Source organism: Canis aureus, chromosome 32, assembly GCF_053574225.1.
Source record: "Canis aureus isolate CA01 chromosome 32, VMU_Caureus_v.1.0, whole genome shotgun sequence".
NCBI lineage: Eukaryota > Metazoa > Chordata > Mammalia > Carnivora > Canidae > Canis > Canis aureus.
In genome coordinates this window covers 24,475,199-24,494,475 of record NC_135642.1, presented here as the reverse complement: position 1 = coordinate 24,494,475, position 19,277 = coordinate 24,475,199, and the positions used below count along the sequence as shown (strand labels likewise).

At 35.8% G+C, this 19,277-nt stretch overlaps 1 protein-coding gene across 7 annotated transcripts in view; it reads right to left on the bottom strand.

The window, feature by feature from the left end:
• The window catches only part of UNC13C (unc-13 homolog C), a 586,284-nt gene that overhangs the window by 360,444 nt on the left and 206,563 nt on the right, over positions 1–19,277 (bottom strand). For all 7 annotated transcript variants that reach the window (XM_077881171.1, XM_077881173.1, XM_077881169.1 and 4 more), the window contains 2 exons: positions 3,808–3,894; positions 1,493–1,562 (listed from right to left, as the gene is read on the bottom strand). In XM_077881171.1, the coding sequence (XP_077737297.1) occupies positions 1,493–1,562; positions 3,808–3,894 (157 nt within the window). The remainder of the gene's footprint in view (positions 1–1,492; positions 1,563–3,807; positions 3,895–19,277) is intronic.

Genomic DNA, 19,277 nt, shown 5'->3' with positions numbered 1-19,277 from the left:
ATAGACATGGCCAAAAAGCACATGAGAAAATGCTCCGCATCACTGGCCATCAGGGAAATACAAATCAAAACCACAATGAGATACCACCTCACACCAGTGGGAATGGGGAACATTAATAAGACAGGAAACAACAAATGTTGGAGAGGATGTGGAGAAAGGGGAACCCTCTTGCACTGTTGGTGGGAATGTGAACTGCAGCCACTCTGGAAAACTGAGTGGAGGTTCCTCAAAGAGTTAAAAATAGACCTGCCCTATGACCCAGCAATTGCACTGCTGGGGGTTTACCCCAAAGATACAGATGCAGTGAAATGCCGGGACACCTGCACCCCAATGTTTATAGCAGCAATGTCCACAATAGCCAAACTGTGGAAGGAGCCTCGGTGTCCATCGAAAGATGAATGGATAAAGAAGATGTGGTCTGTGTATACAATGGAATATTACTCAGCCATAGAAATGACGAATACCCACCATTTGCTTCAATGTGGATGGAACTGGAGGGTATTATGCTGAGTGAAATAAGTCAATCGGAGAAGGACAAACATTATATGTTCTCATTCATTTGGGGAATATAAAAAATAGTGAAAGGGATTAAAGGGGAAAGGGGAGAAAATGAGTGAGAAATATCAGTGAGGGTAACAGAACACAAGAGACTCCTAACTCTGGGAAATGAACAAGGGGTAGTGGAAGGGGAGGTGGGTGGGCGGTTGGGGTGACTGGGTGACGAGCACTGAGGAGGGCACTTGACGGGATGACCACTGGGTGATATGCTATATGTTGGCAAATCAAACTCCAATAAAAAATATCCAAAAAAATAAAGGAAAGATTTATGCAAAATAATAAAATAGCTTACAAAAATAATAAAATCAGCAACTTGCGTTTTTTTTTTTTTTTTTTTTTTTTTTACTATACTCTAAGCTATGCCAAGTGTTAAACACATTTCCACTCCCTTAATAATTTTTCTTATTATCTCACTTTACAGATGAAGGAAAATCAGACTCAAGGAAGTTAGATAACTTGCTAGATATAACAATGCTAGTTTAGCGTACAGATGCAAGTCACCCCAAGCAACCTTCATTCTTGCCATATTACACTATAGAGGTCATGATTAAATGCTACAAAAGCCCAGAGGAGGAAACAAAATATTCAGTCAGAAGAGGAGGAAAATGTTTGGGACAGCCTCATAAAGGAGGCAAAACTTGAACCATACAAAAAAAAGGTAGTAAGATTTTTTTCAGGGGGGGGAATTACAGATAAACTGTGTGAGGATGGAATAGCATTTATAAAAATGGATAGGCACATGCATATTTGATCAGCAGAGGAGAATCTGTATGATAGTGAAACTAAGGCCCTGAGGAAATTTGTTGACGTCATACTTTCCCCATATTCCTAGTTATTTCTGGAACTTCGGAATCAATATTACAACTGAGTGGCTTAAGCAGAATCATTTTCCCCTGGACTATGAACAATACGTAGTCATTGACTCTGCACCTACCAGTTCCTCATTGTTTAGTGATGTCCTAATCACCATAGCCAGGGAGAGTCCAGATTTCCGGGCAGCCAAAGTCTAAAATTAACAGAATTAGGAGTTACTGGCATGTGAGGTGGCTGCCATGAATATATTGCTCAGCAGCACATGAAAATGTAAGAATGCAAACTATAATTAGTTTTTCTTTAGTCAATAGGGATCGGCTATTTTCAGTAGTCAGCTAGTTCATCCAAAATGTGGAATCATAGAACATCAAAAATGAAAAAAGTCCCCATGTATCCCAATCCCTACATTTTGCAGATGACAAAACTGAGGCTCAGCAAGGCAAAATGATCACCCGTGGGTTTCTAGGCTAGCAAGAGGCTTCTATAACTTTGCTTTTCCCCAAGGTAAAACATATGAACATTCCTTTATAAAACATAGCCACTGGTACAGAGCCAGATGGTCTGTGCGATGTCACTGATACAAAAGTCATGTTAGATGATCTTTGAGTTGTTCACAGTTCCTCAGAATATTTTTTCATATCTAACCAGGTTATTTTTCTAAGTATTCATTTTATAGATGAAAACCATTATAGCCAGATTGGTTTTCCAATCTCAACACTGATAATTTAGGTGATTAATTAAAAGTCAAGTCCCTTTAGTTTCCCTACTATAAAATAGAACCATTACATTGCTCCCACCTGAAATGTATGTGCTGTAATGCACTCAGCAGTGCTGTAGAGAACTTTGGAAATCAGAAGTTTTATATGGGAATGCTCAATATGTTATCCCATTAGGAGCAAAGGGAAGTCATAGTAGAATTATGTACTCAGGCTTCAATGTTTCTTTTTGGAGCTACAAAGCCATAAACTCAGATAAAAATTCAGCACTATTCTGAGAAAGTCAATGTCCACCCATCTCCATCTCTACTATGTAAACCTTTCGAGGGCTTACCTCCAAGGACTCATCCAAGATGATCTTCCAACTCTGACACCTATTATCCTTAAAATTATATCTGAATTCTATTTTAGTCTATCAGCATCTGTTGTATATATAATTTGGTGTATCTTTCAGAACTGAACTAGATTGTAAATTCCTGGAGAACCCAAATTTCTTATTCCTTATACTTATTTTCTTTTTATTTCCCCATCTTGCCCTCTTTTATCTCAAGAGTAAGTGCAGTAAATACTGAGAAATATGGAAAATATTACACTTACCATGGCCTGAAGATTCCAAGTCAGAGGAAACAAAATGTAAATAATTAGACATAAGAAAGGTGAGAAAAGAGCAAAATGATGTTAAAATAAACCTAACACTTTAAAATAATGTCACTTTACAATGGCAGAAATATGAGCTGTTCAGACATGTCATGCTTTTCAGTATAAGATCTTTCCAATCAAGGTTTTAACTTTCCTAATTTAAAACCACCATGATGGTTTTCAGATGACAGTTTCCATCGTAAAATTAAAAATTGCTGATATAAAAAACTGTGTACATTGTTGCTGAAAGGGAAATTTCTATTTCTCTTAGATAAAACATATTTTCATGTCATAAACTACTAAGAATATGCCTCCAGAAAAAAATGTGAAGACAATTTAGATAATAGAAAACACTTTGTTTCATGCTGATAGGCTATTTATTTTTATAACCTAATGCAGACCACTATCAATTCTTTTTATCTGTAGGTGGTCCCCAGCATATTTTGTTATAGGAGATTTTGAGTTACTGAAAGTTACGTGTAGGCTTCATAAAGGTTTTGATAACTTGGGAGCCACAAGATAGTTGAATCACTTTTTAATGTAATTAGATCTTAATAAATAATTGGTTAATATTATGTGCTGCTTTTTAAAGTAGAAAATTCACTGCTTTAAGGTGAGGAAGTTCAGATCAAGACTCAAAGCCTGTATTAAACTTGTGGTCATTTGCAACATTGTACACATCAAAGCCCAAATGCAGCAGCTCACTTGGCATGCTGTGTGAGATGTGTGACTTTTTGGGGTTTTAACTGTTTGTAATTTCAACAACATAAAATGTTGTTAAGGGGTGCCTGTCTGGGTGGTCAGTAGGGCCTGCAACTCTTGGTTTGGGGTCATAAGTTCAAGCCCCACAGGGACTTTGGTAGAGGGGAGAACACTTTAAAAAAAAAAAAAAGTTGTCAGGTTACAGTTATTTCATTCATCTAATAGATTTTAAAGAAATGATAAGTGCAATACTTGGTATAATCCAGTTTCTTATATATTTTATTCTATGAAATACAGGCAAGGCACTTAATATGAAGGCCAAAATGACATCTAATGAAGAAAAAGGTGACACATGCAATCAAAGAGAATTAACCAGGAGTGACTTACCACATCTCGTACAATAGGCAAAGTTTTCTTCCTGCGGAGATCTGGCATACTGTCAATTCCGTAAAGTCCTCGTCCAGCCCTAAAAGGAAAAACAGGAATGATTTCAATGGAAACCAGACTTTAAGAAAAAAAGTCTCCTGCTCATGGTAAAAACGCTGTGAAAAAGATTAAATGTATACCATTTCAACTGGTTCACAATAGGAAGGATTCAAGCCTCTAGGACCTTACCCAATGAAGAGGCGAAAAACTAGTTACCAAAGTGATCACTTGTATTCCTACATAGTTCTATACACTGAAACTTCAAAATATACCTGGGCTGGTTTGACACACAGTTTTCCTGTCATTATCACGGAGAAGATAGAATTGTTATATGAAGTTTTGTATCTCCAGGAAGAAATAGAACTAAACCATTAATGGTGGAAGTTTGATCTGCAACGGTAAAAACAAAACGAAACAAAACAAAAAAACATGTATTTGTAAAAATATCATTCTTTTTGGATGTGTTGCCTCTTCGCATTTAAACCCCAAAGTGGTATCTCAAAGAGCCATAGCTGCATTTAAAATATTTGTAGTAACCCTTATACCAGAATTTTTACCTACCTGAACTTATTCTAAGGAGAAATGGCAACAAGAGATTAATTTCTTGTACAAGGATATTCGCTATGACATTTTTAAGAGTCTTTATTAATTTATTTGACATCGAGAGCACAAACAGGGGGAGTGGCAGGCAGAGGAAGAGGGAGAAGAGGACTCCCTGCTAGGCAGGGAGCCTAATGGATGTGGGGCTCCATGGGGGGTTAAAACCCAGGACCCTGGGATCATGACCTGAGCTGAAGGCAGATGCATAACTGAGCCACCCAGGCACCCCAATATTTCTTTTTATAATAGCAATAAAAGCTAGGTAACCTAAATGTTTATTGAATGAGTTATATTGTCCAATGACAATATGACAAGATCATAATAATTAAAGTGAATGAATTAAATACATATGTGAATAGATGAAAAACATTCACAATGCATTAAGTGAGAAAAGCAAGTTTGCATATTGATAAGTTTAATATATAATGTGCATGTGTTTATATATGCACAGAAAATATCTAGAAAGATATTCATTAAATTGATAACTAGAGTTACCTTTATGGAGTGATAATGGGTAGAAGAAAAAGGGAAGATTCTCACTGTTCTAAATTTGGTAATAGTCAATGTTTTTTTATACTAAGCATTGCCATTTTTGCAATTTAAAATAATCTTAAAATAGATTCATCTATATTAAAATGAGTTTAATACATTGAATTTGATTTTTGTTCCATCTAAGGTAGGTTTGGTTATACAACTAAAAAGATGCTCAAGTCACTGATGACCGCTTCTCCTACGCTCACTCGACCTACAAAACTCCTGCTTAACTTTAGCTTAGAGTCAACTTTTTTCAGCAGGTACACTCAACTGAGAGGCCTGAGTGTTCTCTAGGCACCTCTGCTACAGCAGACTGCAACAGCCGAGAATATGTTGTCAGCATCTCACAGGCCAGTTTTTCTCTGACACAGAGATGGCCTCTTTTCTCCTGCTACTTAGCTTAATAAAGGGAACATTTTTCCTTATTGGATGTTTCTTAGTAGCCATAGTCTTAACTCTAATACTTCTAGTTGTATCAATCACTAGCTTGATCATCTTGAAATAATTCACTCACACAGCTCATGTGAAATAATAAAAGCAAAATATTAATAAGGATAGATTGTTGATAAATATTAATGTTGTAACTTATATGTTTGAAAGTGAGGATTGGGTATCTGGGTGGCTCCGTTGGTTAAGTTTCTGCCTGTGGCTCAGGTCATGATCCCAGAGTCCTCGGATTGAGTCCTGCATCGGGTTCCCTGCTCCGTGGGGAGCCTGCTTCTCCCTCTGCCTCCCTCTTTCTCCATATCTCATAAATGAACAAACAAAATCTTATTTAAAAAAATAAAAAGGAGAGTGAGAATCAATTTCAGTAATAAATGCTTCACTCTGTCATATTCCAAACATCAAATTCATGGGAAAAGAGTTGTGTAAGTACATTTCTAGAAGAATCTTTTGAGTTTCATTTACTCCAATCTAAGGCTCTGAATCTAAGTAGTTTCTATTTTCTGCCCCCTGTGAAGAGAATTAATAATGACATAAAGTGTAATTAATGTTTTTCTACCACACTACATGGCAGTCATACTAACTAGCTGCCTTCTAGTGTTCTGAAATGTCTTGACTGCTAAACAATGTGACTTTAATAACTATGTAAAGATAAACATTCAAGTGTGATAATGATTGAGAAAGTGATTTACAAACTACAAAATCTAATATATAGGTGGGCTGTGTGCTTTTCCTCACTAAATGATTTGTTTTCCTTCTCACAGAATTAAATTCAAATTCCCAAGAGCACCTAGAATTTTGAGCAAACTTATATACTCACAAATTCAGGAATCAGTCACACACACTTATTTTCTTGGGTCTTATACGTCACTCCTTTGCTTGTCTCATCAGAACAGAGATAGCCAAGGACCCAGGCCAAACCTCAGCATTATAAAATAATGAGTCCAACTTAGAAGACACAAATCCAAAATTTATCTCTGTCCTGAGTTTGTCATTAATTTCATCAAACCCATATTTTGTAATTTGTAAAACTGAAATGCAATAAAAATGTTCTCTTAATCTTTACAGCCTTAAAAGTGCTCAAATCATGTTGTGTTTCCTTAGTTTTATCTTTACGTTATTACTATAAGACATTTGTATAAACATATACCTGCATTTCCTTATGCATCAAGTAATAGTAAAACTTTTATTGCAAATCTGAGTCTTAGAAAAAAAAAAAAAAAAAAGAGAAAGAAATGGTTTCCCTAATGGCCTTACCTCAAGAGTGGAGAAGTGCATGGTAAACACTATAAAGCTCTACACAAATGTAAAACATTTTTGTAATATTTATTCAAAGTGTTCCTAACCAAGAGACATATGGGAGATATTAATTTAAAAATGGTGAAGACTAGAAGTATCAATATATAAATAAATCACTGACTTTCTAGGCAAGAAGTCAAGTTCAAAGAGATCAGTTAAAATCTAGAAAATACCTAGCCTCAATGGTGAAGAGCTCCGGGGGAGTCATCAAGACAGGCAACCACAGACAAACTCTGAAAGTGAGATCTGATTTTAGGGAAGAAGCAGTCTGATTTCAGCCCCTTTCAGAATAGCTGATGTGACTAAAAGCTGTTGCTAACCATAAACTGCAAACTAGGTAACAATATTTAATATTTATGTGGTGTTTACCAGGAGCCAGATGTAATGCTAACATTTATAGCCAACTTTTACATATATTTCTCATTTTATTCTCAAAAAAATCAATAAAGTATAGGTATACTTATTTGAGGAGGAAATGGATGAAAGGGTTGTTTAGATCATTCCCACAATTACTGTCTAAATCATAGATAGCAGTCTCTGGATTTGAACCCAAGCTCTAGGACTTATCATTTCCTACTACTGCTTCCATGATTGGATCATCCATATTTACAGCAATAATATGAACTGAGGCTTACAATTAATCTTATTTCAGTTTTTTTTTTTTTTATTTCAGTTTTAATGAAACAAAAGTTCATCAGCTTATCCAGGCCTAGAAATCTATGACAGAGTTTGAGTTCAACTGAAGGACATTGTTACCCTAAAGCTCACATTCCTTTTTTTTTTTTTTTTTTAAATTTTTATTTATTTATGATAGTCACATAGAGAGAGAGAGGGGCAGAGACACAGGCAGAGGGAGAAGCAGGCTCCATGCACCGGGAGCCCGACGTGGGATTCGATCCCGGGTCTCCAGGATCGCGCCCTGGGCCAAAGGCAGGCGCCAAACCGCTGCGCCACCCAGGGATCCCCTAAAGCTCACATTCCTTATATGTATATATACACATACATGCACACATGCATATGCTTTTTTTTTTTTTTTTTTAGGAAGATATAAAAGGTCTATCCCAGTTGATCTAGAGTTGTTACTACTATTTTAAATGTTTTCACTATATTTCAAGACAGTATTATCCTCATATCAGAAACCCTGTATTATTGTACAAAATAGTCCCAATGTTCCCCTCTTCAACTATTCTGGAGGCTTTTAGACTATAGGAATTACAAATGGAATGAAAATATCAGGTCTACGGATATATCGGGAGAGTCAATCACCATATAAAGTTGAGAAAATGGGGGTGTCTCAGTAGTTCAGTCCATTAAGCATTAGTTTTTTTTCTTTCTTTTAACATGTTATTCGTTTATTTGAAGAGAATGATAGAGAGAACATGAACAGGGGGAGGAGCAGAGGGAGAAGCAGACTCCCTGTTACACAGGGAGCCCAACACGACATGGGGATCATCTTAGGATTCCAGGATCATGACCAGAGCTGAAGGCAGATGCTTAATGGACTGAGACACCCAGATTCCCCTATGCATCTGACTCTTGATCTCAGCCCAGGTCTTGGTCTCAGGGTTTTGAGTTCAAGTACTATGTTGTGCTCCATGCTGGGCATGGAGCCTACTTAAACAAACAATAAAACTAAAAAAAAAAAAAAAAAAAAAAAAAAAAAAAAAAAAAAAAAAAAAGGATTAAATTTCATGAATTGTGATGCATTCTAATTCAGTATTTGTTTTATATTACATAGTCAATATTTTTCACAGTTTTCTTAGTTCTTTGTGTAAATAAAGAGTTTACCAAGTTTAACAAAATTGGAGATATGAAAGTATATTGCTGTATACGTTGACTCAGATTCAGTTATCCCTCTTGTTACAGAACAAACAATACAAATTATCTAAGGGATATATATTCTATAATTGTTAAAGAATCTGATATCTAAGGTAGAAAAGGTAAGAGCTGATTTTTATATATATTAATAATTATCTTAATTCAAAATTGGTCTGATAACATACTGAATATATATTGATTGAAAAAGAACTGAAAAGGCACCAAGAATATCATGTGGAAACTATCAAACAGATTTTCCAAAGGTAGGACTTTCTGATTATGGGATAAAGTTGTGCTGTTTCCACAAGGGGGTGGTTGATGGTTAATTGGCAATATTCATAGACTAGCTTATATCCATTAGAAATCAGAAAATTAGTAGACTCTTTATATGCAAAGGAGTTGTTAAATTAATTGAAGACTATAAGCCTAAAGAAACAAATCACAGCACTTCTGTTTATTTCTGTTTCAAAGACAATTATTGAGCAAGGCTATGTAATTAATCTTTTTTAGCATTATGGAACGTTAAGGCAATGTAAAAGATTAATAATGAATCATTTTAAATCCCTCTCCTGTAATACAGCTGTCTTCTCTCTCAGACTTAAAAACAGCTCTGTATTTATTTAGTTACTTAATGGTAAACATACAGTAATTTACTTTGCCTTTTTTTTTTTTTTTGCTGTTCTATATTTTACACACATTTTAACAATTTTCCTGATGATCATTATAACCTTTAATAACTCACTGCTCCTTATTAAGATATATTATTCAGGATATTCTCTTTTTTTTTTCTTTCACCTTTTTATTATTGTCAACACTGAATGAGTATTTGTGTCTGTTAAGTGGATGATTCACTCCCCACATCCAATTAATCACCAATTCCTAAAGATTTTTTATTCTATATTTCATCACAATTAACACACCATATGTTGTAAGATACAGTATTATATATTTATATGGGGGGGGAGTCAAATTAATCTCTGACACTGTTTTAGCAAGTAGAATTTAAATTATGTATTTATTCAAAAAGCTCCCTTTAACTTACTTCCTCTATGGCATAGATTTGTCATATCAATCATATTTTTCTGTATGTGAAAAGAAAAATATCAACAAAATAAATTGTTATTCCTTAAGTTTCTCATTTAGAGTCCAGCTTCTTAGAATTACTTTTCAACCCAGAATTGTCAATGTCTTGGACTTTGCCCAAATTACTGTCTTTTAAGCCATCAAGAGCAACAGTGATATAGCATTAAAATAGTGCTTCATTATTATTTCTTTTATTCCAAGAAGTAGGCAGCTCTGCTGCAGATACTCATGTTGGTCAGCTTTCAACCTCACCAAAAGCTTCAAAGTTGATAAACAGGACTCCTACCCTTCCTCAAATCATCCTAATTTTCTTCTGGACTAGAATGTTAAGAAAATGCAATTGTCCACCCTATAACATCAGCAATAACAACAAAATTACAACACTCTCCCAGGACAATTTTAACCAAGCTTATAAATGTATAGACAATGAAACTCTTATAATTGCTGCTTGGTTACCAATGTTTTTAAGACACCATTGATTAAATGCATCTTGATATATAATTCATAAAAACATATGTTGTAGAATTGATAAAATATAGCACTTTCAGTCAGCATCTCCTTTCTGAACCCCCACATTGATAGTGCTCTATTCCAGGCCTTACTATTTTAGCTAATCTCTTAGATTTTTTTTGCCAGCCCTTTTTTTTTCAATTGCCAACAGTTTTTTTTTTTTCTAAAATACAAATCTAAAGAAATCATTTTCATATTCAAAATCTCTTATTGCTTACAAGATATAGAACAAATTCCTTTCCAATTTAGTAAGGTCTGATTGCCCCTTTGGTCTTATCTCCTCTAACTTCTCCCTCTACTTTCTCATTCCAGTCATTCTGAATGCCTTTGTAGATTCCCAGGGACCTCACACTGGTTCTCCGCTCATCTGTTTCTTCCCCCGCCCCCGCTCATCTGTTTCTACTTCGCTATTTCCTCTACTGGTACTGGCCTCCTTGCTGAGTGGCACAGGCTCACAGTTATCTGTCTTAAGTAAAATTTGAGTGTGACACTCATGGCCTTTTAAGGTACCTCCTCCCCATCTCAAATAACTGCACCTCTATGTAAGCTCAATATCAGGAATCCTTGGGGGGAGGAGCTGGGGAGTTAGTGGAGCAGGAGAGAGGGAAATCATGGCTCCTGGCCTCTTTGGTGGGCTTATCAGCAGCTCTGTGGATTCAAAGGGAAATATTTGTTACTAACAGAGATAGCATACTTTTAAGTTGAACTGGAGCAGAAAAAAAACCTTTTAAAATTTTTTAATTCCAGTGTAATGTATAGTGTTATATTAGTTTTGTTTCATGTGTACAATACAGTAATGCAAGTTCCATGTATTACTCAGTGCTCATCAAGGTAAGTGTACTTTTAATTCCTTTCACTGATTTCACACATCCCTCACCCACCTCCCCTCTGGGAACCACTAATTTGTTCTCTATACTTAGGATTCTGCGTTTTTTGGCTTACGTCTTTTTTATTTTTCCTTTGCTTATTTTAGTTTCTTAAATTCCACATCTGAGTGAGATCATATGGTATTCTGTCTTTCTCTGACTGGCTTATTTTACTTCTTGTACTTTCTAGCTCCATTCATATTATTGCAAATGGCAAGATTTCACTCTTTTTGTGCTGAGATAATATTCTAGTGTGTGTGTGTGTGTGTGTGTGTGTGTGTGTGTATATATATATATATATATATATATATATATATATATACATTTTCTTTATCCATTCATCTATCGACGGACACTTTGGCTGCTTCTGTAATTTGGCTATTGTACATAATGCTGCTCTCAACACAGGTGCAAATCAGAAAAACTTTTGAGAACAGTTGTTCTAAGTTTTGTCATAACCTCTGTAAAACTGTCATCTCTTTATTTGTTTACATGGCTGTCCCTGCTAGGATATATGTTACCAAAATATGACAAATCTTACTCATGCCTACCTCCCCAGAGTCAACTCTGGCATGTAGCAAGGAAAAATAAAAATTAAAGGTTCAAGTGAATAGGCCTTGACACCACAGAGATTAGACATTAAATAAAACATTGTCTTGGCTTAAAAATTAAGATTCTTATCTTTGAAATAGTAGAAAGAGCAAGACCAAAGCTAGAAGACTGGGAAGAAAGTCAATGACCTCACAGTGAAGTGAGTTAGCAGTCAGGGGCTTTGTCACAGGAAGGACACGAGAGCCTCACTACTAGACCAGTAAATATTTTTTTGACCTTTATTAATCTCAGTGATTTCATATGGAAAATGGAGTAATTATCCTCCATGCAGTGTTTTTGGGAGCTTCGAGATAATATATTTAAATGGTTTATGTATTATTGGTAGTAATTAATTTATTATAGGCTTGTGTAGACAGTGGCATTATTGAAGTTGATCAAATATACCCTGCCTCACTGCTGCCCTAGGGCTATTTATAGTCTTCCAAACTAAGGAACAAATTAGTAGCACAGTTTCTGGCAGACATGAAATTTTAGGTAGCTGTCTATTTGAAGAATTAAAGAAAAAGAAGGGCAGACAGCCAAAGTTGTGATTTTACTCTATGCTTTACTCTGAGCTCTATTAACCTTCTCTTTGGACTCAGTTTTGGTCTAGACTTCTTTCTTCTGCTGATCCCGTTCTGTTTAGCACCTCAGCTCTGATGATGATACGTGTTGCCTGAGATTATTTCTCGTCTCATGCTTATCTACATTACTGGTCCCAGCTATTCAGCTTTCTGTCAGACAAGGGTCTCACAGATGCCCCAAGTTCTTTTTAGTTTTTAAACTCTAATCTTTGAAAAACACTGCTTTTATCTTCTCAATTTTCCAAGCCTTGTCTCAAAATGGAAATAAAACTGAAAGCATAAAGCTCCTTAGTACTAATCATTCCAGACTTCTCCATCTTCATTGCTTCCTGGATTCTCTTAACTGTGGCCATAAAGTAGAATGTTTGTCTTTACTGGAAATCACATACAGTCCTCTAAACTACCCTTGATGGACTCTTTGGAGGGAATGATGTTCGACACCAACATGTCTCTCAATAAAACCACTGCAGCCATATTTCCTCCTGCCTTGGAGTTATCACTAATTCTTTGGTTGAGCAGAGATGAAATAACTGGCTTGAGTTTAGAGGACACGGTTGTATGACAAATATATGAAATTACATACAGTGAGATGATACTGTTAACATTTGAGAAGAGGAAAATGAGAAACAGGGTACAGAATACTCATCTCTTCCATCTTGCTCATGCTGGCATAGATCAAGAAAATGAATTGGCATGTTGAATTCCCTATCATTTTTAAGTGCTATCTCTTTCACCAGCCTGCTTTCATTCTTCTGCTCTTTCTCTAGTTCAGGCAGTAAATTTGTATACAAAGTGATTCCACTGAAGTAGGCAAGCATCATGTTTATTCTACTGAGTGCCTGGAACACAGTGGGTATCAATAGATAGGTTTTAAATGTTCTTGAATATTTCCACAAACCTGTCATCACTTTTAAGCCAACACATCCATTTTAGAAACAATTATTATCCCAGCAAATTTTTTTGGATGTCTTTTTTTGATTTCACTGTTTTTTTATATTCTTACCATTTGGCCAGTCACAGAGGTTTAAAATCCTAAATAATGGCTAATCCAAATTTTAAGACTCAAAGCAACCTAAAAAAAAAAAAAAAAAAAAAAAAAAAGACATATTCCTACACTCTTGTACCTTAGGGATGTGGAAACCAAGCATCAAAGAATACAAATGCTTATATAGGATACCCAGATGGTTGGCAGGAAGCTAGAAACACTCAGGGTTCCAGACCCTCACAGCAATCCTTCCTTCTTTGCATCTAATATCCAAGAGGTATCAAGTTTGGTCCATTTTCTTTCTCTTTTTTTAAAAAGATTTATTTATTTATTCATGAAAAACACAGAGAGAAAGAGAGAGAGGCAGAGACATAGGCAGAGGGAAAAGCAGGCTCCCTGCAGGGAGCCCGACTTGGGACTCATCTGGGAACTCCAGGATCATACCCTGAGCCGAAGGCACATGCTCAATCACTGAGTCACTCAGCTGTCCTGGTCCATTTTCTTTCTCATCCCTCTCTCTTTTCTATCATCCTCACCTCCTCTACTCATTTGCACCTTTCTTTATATCTGGATCACAATTTTGTTGTAAATTTTATTGTTAGGCCCAGAATTCTTCTCATGGACTCTGTAATGACCAATTTCCCCATCTCCTTGCTCGTAGCCCTGGGCCATGAGGCTAACATGACCAAAGAATGTTGTAAAACCAGTAGGGCAGTGCTGCTCCTGATGGATTAGAGGACGGGTAAAGGAGACAGAGATGGTATAAAAAGACTGTTGAAGTTATCCTAGGTTCTTTAATGGATTCCTTAATGAAGGTCTTGACTGAGGTGATTTCACCACTTTTTTTTTTTCCAACCCCTTCATTTGACTTTATGAACTCCAGTAGAATCCCCAATTCAAACCTCTATAATATTTTAAAGAGCAAATAGCCTAGTTGTCAAAGAGAGCCTTTGTATTCCACTAAATTACTTTCTTCTTTCCTAGGCATTTGACCTCTTAATGCTCCATAATGCTCTTTACCACTATAAGCAGGCTCTTTCTTTCAAACCCTTGTTCCTTTGAAACATAGTTTTCAGAAGAGCTGACTACTTCATTATTTATCTTTGCATTATTTTTTTAAGCTCATGCCATTTTTAACTTTTTAAAGAGAAAAATGAGAAGTGAAAGGTTTACTATCCTGGTGTGACATTTTGTACTTCCAGTGATTAATAATTTTTTTTTTCCATAGCAAAAATAATCAAATGGTCCCAGGTCTTATTACAATGAGTTGCAGAAGTGAAAACGTAAAATACAGCTGTTAAAACATTCCCCTGGAGTTTAGGCTTGAGGGAACAAATGTAGGTGTTGGGGACTAACTTCTAACAACTCAATTACAGATGTACCTTCTAGGGCTCATATTCCTTCACAGATTGTTTATCAAGTGGACAATATAGCCTTTCTTAAGACTTACAATTCCCTGTAACGAAACAAAAATCTTTCTTCTTCCACAGTATTCGCTGCAGCTAAATTAACCTCAGATATTATGACAGGCTACAGACCAGGAAGTAAAAAATTCAACCCCAAACTTTCTAATAGTTCAGCAGCTATTATTGTTAGGAAAAAATTTCCATTTAATTAAAACTCATGCTACAAAGGGTCTCAATTTAGAGTGTTAGTTTTTAAACTCCAAAACCATGCTTCCGTGGCCCAAAGCTGTAATAAATATGACATTGTGCATATTAATACTCCTTGTTTTGAAGCTAATTTTCTTAGTAAAATCTCTCTGGAAAATCTCAGCATCCATCTATACATAGTTTCTAAACTATAGTCATGAAAGATCAACTTCTTAATATACTTTACTTAGATGCCATTAAATAGAATCAAATATCCAATAGCAAAGAAGCTACGTTTATCAAAGCTGAAATTCTAGATTCCTTTTAATTACATTGTTCTTTATACATAGGCTGCATGGTTAATCCCCTGAAATTTTGCACAATCCTTCTCCTATTACTAATGAAAATTCATAGTCCCCAATAGCAGAGACTAATGTCATCTGCTGGTTGCCTCTTGTAACTCAGGCCCTTCTTATTATTAGACAATGTTTTGTGTCCTTTTAAACCATTTCCTTATGCAATGCTAACAGAAACACAAAGCATGACCCAGCCTTTAGCTGAGAATAGAGAAACATTCAACCCTATTGTCTAGCTTCAATAGGTAGTACCAAGAAAGGCCTTGAAACCCAACTCACCTCAAAGGATAAAGAATGAAGGATAGAAAAAAAAAACAAAAAACTCATGCTCTGTGCATCTCAGAAAGTATCCCACTCACAGACAAAACCAGAGTCAAAAAAAAAAAAAAACAGAAAACCAACAACAACAAAAACAAAACCACTGAGTCAAGCCCTGGTTGTATATTATTCCATGGTTTTCCTGTTATTTTAAGGAATTTACAGAATTAAGGCAGAATTAAAATCTAATTTTTGAAAAACAATAAATATATATACCACTGTTTTTGATGAATCGCCAACCAAGGGGGTAGGTGTTGAAGGGATTTCAACTGAATTAAACATGCAGTGATAGAATATAATAATATTGTAATGCTGACTATATTTTTTTTAAGGAAATTTTTCTTAACCACTGATTCCCAGTCCATTCCTTCTCTCCCTCAGCAGTTCCATATGTGTTCTGACTCCCTGGCTATAGGAACTCAAGTCCTATGGCAGGCTGACTTCTGGTGCCATTGAACTAGAGAATGTTTTCATACCTCTGAAAGCTTTAAGCACAACTACTGGTTATGCTGAGCAAGTTAACAAGTGGCTTCCCTTATCTGGGCATCTGCTGCAAATCATTTCTCTGCAACCCATGAAGATATTCAGAGGAGTGACTGCCCAGTGTTGTGCAAATGATCAGAAGCTAACAAAGTTTTTAACTCAACTGCATGATCTTTAACTTTTAGAATAGCCTGGGACCAATTTGACCATGCTACCATCATACTCAATTTATTCTATTTATAATGCACATTAAGCACTGTGTTATAATTATTTGCCTATATTGGACTTTCCCCTAGATTATAGAATCCTCGAAGTAGGAACTATATATAATTTATTCTTTTTAATTTTATTTATTCATGAAAGAAACAGAGAGAGAAAGGCAGAGACACAGGCAGAGGGAGAAGCAGGCTACATGCAGGGAGCCCGACGAGAGACTCCATCCCGGGACTCCAGGATCATGCCCTCAGCCGAAGGCAGGGGTTAAACCACTGAGCCATCCCAGTCTCCCTATACAATTTATTTTTAATCTCTAGTGTTTAGTGTAGGACTTGACACTTATTAGTATTGGTAAACATATTACTTAGTAAATAAAAGGAAAATTAATGATTGGAAGAACACCTTTCAGTTATTTTTTAGGCACTCCTTGCAGGAGCAAATATACACATGCATTTAGAATCTTGAGTAATTAGAAATTTTAAAATTGTTCTAGACTTTTCATCTGTCTCAGGATTTGAAACAAAGATGATTACGCTAACAGGTACGCTTTTCTGAAAATTGAAGAACAGATCATTTACGTAATCCAAAATGTTGTTCTTACTATTAATATAGGAACATTTTGCCTCCTCAATACAATCAGAGGTTAAACAGAGAATAAGTATTGTTTGTTACTAATGGAAATGCCTTGCAATTTCAGGTACAGTTACTGTAGTTGAAATGAAGCTTTAAAAATACACACACACAACCAAAAGATAATTACAGTTGTTTAGACAAAGACAAATCCATCTATGTTTAGCTTAATGTGCAATCAACTCTGCTAGCAGACTGTCAAACTAGTTTTCTAGAAACACGGTATTTAAAACAAACAAACATAAATCTAATTAGAATGGAAGGGCGAAGGAAGGAACCAAACTATGCAGATTTTGGGGATCTGGCTGTGACTGGGAAGTAGAGAGAGGAAAGACCTTGTTTATTCTGTTCGACTGCTATGAGGAGCATCTTATATGAAAAGTCAGCAATCTCTCAAGGCATGTTGATATAGAGCTGGCTTTCAGTGACTGCATGATTCTCTGGATTTGCACAAGAATCATCTGGCCAGTGGTGTATAAGTATAGTTACTTGAAAATGGGTATGTTTCTGATATGGTCATTAATACAAAAATGACACAAAGATCTACCTGAATTTTTCCTTTGGGTGCATGCCTGCCTGACATTTGCCTATCACGTAGATCTCTCCTCTGATGTTTGGCACAGTGAGATCTTAGCTACTTACCTACCTTATTGTCTTTATTTCACCATGGGAAATGAGAGAAAGAGAATATATGTCAAGTTTGTTTGTAAAATGAAGCAATACAATAACAGAACAAAGGTAGCAACCTTTTACCAGTTAGCAAGAGCTAGTCACAGACTATATTAGTTCCTATTATCATAAGTTGGTTATTTTGCCTCCCTATGCAAGCTAAAGCATTTGGGCCAATGATATGTAGGACGCCATATAAAATAAATGGGTCATAAGAGTAAGCCAGTGAAAAGTAATTGACTGGCTCTTAACTTTATAACCTAGGGGTAATGTATGAGGGAAGAGTAGGATTTTGTTACTGATAATAATGTTGCAGAGGATGGGAGCTAAGGTTGCAACCATACCTGAGTCCTGCTTGCTTATAGGTGAAGGATCTGCCATGCAAACTCATCCCCTTTTATTTTTTCTAGTAAAGGCAACTAAGACTAAATATGGCAATATGGTATATCCCAGAAGTCCCACTAGCATTGCACTATAATCCCTTGTAAATTGAGAGAGAAAACTGACAAAGAGTGGGAGTAGGCAGAATGGGCATTTATTACTGGTACTATTACTGCCATTTTGTCCAATGTAAACAGTGGTGCACTGGAGCTAGTCTCATGATTCTGAGGAGCAGACTGTGCACATCTTTTCTGAATTCCACATTCAGAGATGTCACATTGATAGCTTGAAATTGGCCATGACAGAATAACTTAGACCAGGAAAATAGGCAAACAGCATAAATTAGTTTTGGGGTTTTTGTTTTTTGTTGTTATTTTTAATGGAGAGCCAGCTGTAAAACATTTACCGGCCTATCACTAATCACTACTCTTGCTAATATTCCCAGTAAGAGGCTCCTATACTTTGTCACTTCACTAACTGAACTCCTTTGTTCCCATTCATCTCTATTTTTGGTTGGTATGGATCCTTAGTATCTATCTACATCATCTTTGTACAAACGACTGAGTTCTTAATATCTTCCTTAGAAATTCAATTGAACAGTAAGTCAGTAAAGAATAAACATAAATAATCATGTAATTTGCAGCAATGACTTCATGATTCTCTGGTCAACTTAATTCACCTTAACATTTATTGAGCTCCTTAACATATATCTAGACTACTAACTGCTGTGCAGTGTTGAGAGATGATTCTTCAGTAAAATAAATGTAATGTCTCCCTCTGGGGCAAAATTTGACTTGGTTTGCTTTCAAAACATTGGGGTTTCCTGAGCTCAAAAATGGATGCAAATCCACTGTGTACCTTGCATCTACCTAGGTCCACCTCCACAGTGTTCCCTTGGGGCCTAACAGGCAATAGAAACTGATGCAGACACAAAGCTCATACTACCTGTGTCTTGAATAATAACGACCTGTTTCTGACCTAGTGGTCTCCTGTCTTCTGCCAGCATCTATGAAAATGTGGTAACCTATTTTGTCAGCTAGTAAGTAGGGTAAAGTATTAGACACTTACAGTTTCTAACATGGAGGACACATGATAAGTTTATTCTTTGCCTTAAAGATGCATGTAAACTTTGTTGAGATATGTGATGATGTATGAACACATGTAATTCAGTGTAAAGCACTGAATTTAATATAACCAAAATATATAAAACTATATCGAGTAGTTTAAAAGGGCAAATATTTGTAATATAAATGTTTGAATTTCTCATCATGAAGAAATTTATGGTATAGCATTGCATTTCATTATAAAAAGAATACGTATCTTATGCCACACAACACTTAATCATGATCATGTTGTTAGATAAGAGCATTAATCATCCAATTAGTGACAAAATAACTAATTTAAAGAACCAAGATAGAAATGACTTTCAATAAATCACTGATTAGAAAAATTAACATATTTTGC